The sequence below is a fragment of the Triticum dicoccoides genome, unplaced genomic scaffold (assembly GCF_002162155.2).
Source record: "Triticum dicoccoides isolate Atlit2015 ecotype Zavitan unplaced genomic scaffold, WEW_v2.0 scaffold101854, whole genome shotgun sequence".
In the NCBI taxonomy this organism is placed as follows: Eukaryota; Viridiplantae; Streptophyta; class Magnoliopsida; order Poales; family Poaceae; genus Triticum; species Triticum dicoccoides.
The window spans coordinates 1-1870 of NW_021169587.1; the positions used below are offsets into that span (position 1 = coordinate 1).

Sequence of the window (1870 nt, forward strand, 5' to 3'; positions counted from 1 at the left end):
AAGATTCTGTTCAAAAGTATAATATATCGATATCCTTTTCTTCTTAAAGGAAAAGCTCCAACCCTCCTCGGGAGCACAAGGCATCTCTTGCCGTGACCCTTCCTGAGATTCTTTCTTTCCAGCATGCCTACATGTACTTTGCTCTCCTCGGTCACCAAGTTGGAAACTCGAAGCAGTACAAAGCCAAACACAATGCCTTCCTAAGCTTTGCTCTCCTCCTGAAACACAAAGAACAAATACAAAACCGACCACCATCGTTCCGCCACGGTTGCGTATATATTCTTCCATCCACTCACCCCTCATCCAACTACATTCGTCCATCCACTCATCTCTGATCAAACATTTCATCTGTGAGATCAAGCAGACAGCCAGAGACGAGGTGGAGCAATGGCCGAGTCTGCCATTAGTGGCGTGCTTGGCAACGTGAGCACCCTTGCGCTTCAGGAGACCACGCTGCTGTGTTGCGCAAGCAGTGAGGTGGAGTTCCTGAAACATGAGCTGAAGCGGCTGCAAGGCTTCCTTAGAGACGCCGACAACAAACAGAGGCGGGGAGATGAAGGTTCCGCTATCTTGGTCAGCCAGATCAAGGATGCGGCGTACGAGGCCGATAATGTCATCGAGGCCGCAGAGTACATGCGCAAGAGAAACAGGCTCAAGAAAGGATTCATGGGTGCCATTGCAAGGTATGGTTGCCTGCCAAGTGATTTGACTACCCTTCACAAAGTTGGTGTTGAAATAAAAAGTATAAGAAGGAACATATCTGAGATATTTGAGTATGCAAACCGTTTGAAAATAGTTGATGATTTGGGTCATACTTGCATAGAAAAGGTTGATATTGATGATGAGTTGCCTCAAGATTATGGTCCTATTCACCAAAATTTTGAAGATGTTGTTATGGTTGGTTTCGAGAATGAATACAAAGAAATAGTGGGGAAGTTAGTTGACACAGAGAAGAGTCTTAGTGCCATCTCCATAGTTGCTATGGGTGGTGCGGGGAAAACAACACTTGCTAGAAAAGTCTACACTTCGCCTGGAGCGAAACGACATTTTGAGGCAGTTTGTTGGGTGACTGTATCTCAAAAGTTTAAAGGCATTGAGTTACTAAATGATATTATGAAACAAATAACCGGGAGTACACATAGGCCAGAAGATCAAATGCAAGAGCATGAGGTGGGAAAGAAGATCCATGATTTTCTGTTGCAAAAGAGATACTTAGTAGTTCTCGATGATGTGTGGGAAACAGATACATGGGAGCAATTAAACAGAAAGGTTAAAGCATTTCCAGATGCAACTAATGGTAGTAGAGTACTGTTAACCACACGAAAGGAAGATGTTGCAAATCATGTTCCAATGCCAACCAATGTTCATCCTTTGAAGAAGTTAGATGAAGAGAAAAGCTGGGAACTTTTCAGTAGCAAAGCTTTACCATCATACAAAAGGTCTGCAATACGAAATGTGGATGAGTTTGAAGAACTTGGGAGAGATCTTACAAAGAAATGTGATGGATTACCACTTGCACTTGCAGTTTTGGGGGGTTATCTATCAAAAAATCTGAATGCACAAATATGGTCCGATATACTCTCTGATTGGCCATCAACCAAGAATGGACAGATGATGCGGGACATACTGGCTCGCAGTTACAAGGACCTGCCAAATCATTATTTAAGAGCTTGTTTTCTCTATCTTGCTGCTTTTCCCGAGGATTATGTAATAAATGTGTTGGATCTTATTAAATTATGGATAGCAGAAAGCTTCATTCCACATACCCCAAAGCATACACTAGAAGAAACAGCACGGAATTATGTAACCGAGTTGGCTCAGAGAAGCTTGGTACAAGTTGTTGACAGAAGTAGGGCACATGGATGGATAG

The 1870-nt window shown here is 43.0% G+C and overlaps 1 protein-coding gene across 1 annotated transcript; it reads left to right on the forward strand.

The window, feature by feature from the left end:
• Positions 1–212: 212 nt before the first annotated feature.
• LOC119342688 (putative disease resistance protein At1g50180) lies at positions 213–1866 on the forward strand (the record flags this gene model as incomplete). Its single annotated transcript, XM_037614120.1, has 1 exon — positions 213–1866. A coding segment is annotated over exon 1 (1479 nt), but the record flags the coding sequence as incomplete, so codon positions are not given.
• Between the last annotated feature and the right edge of the window lie 4 nt (positions 1867–1870).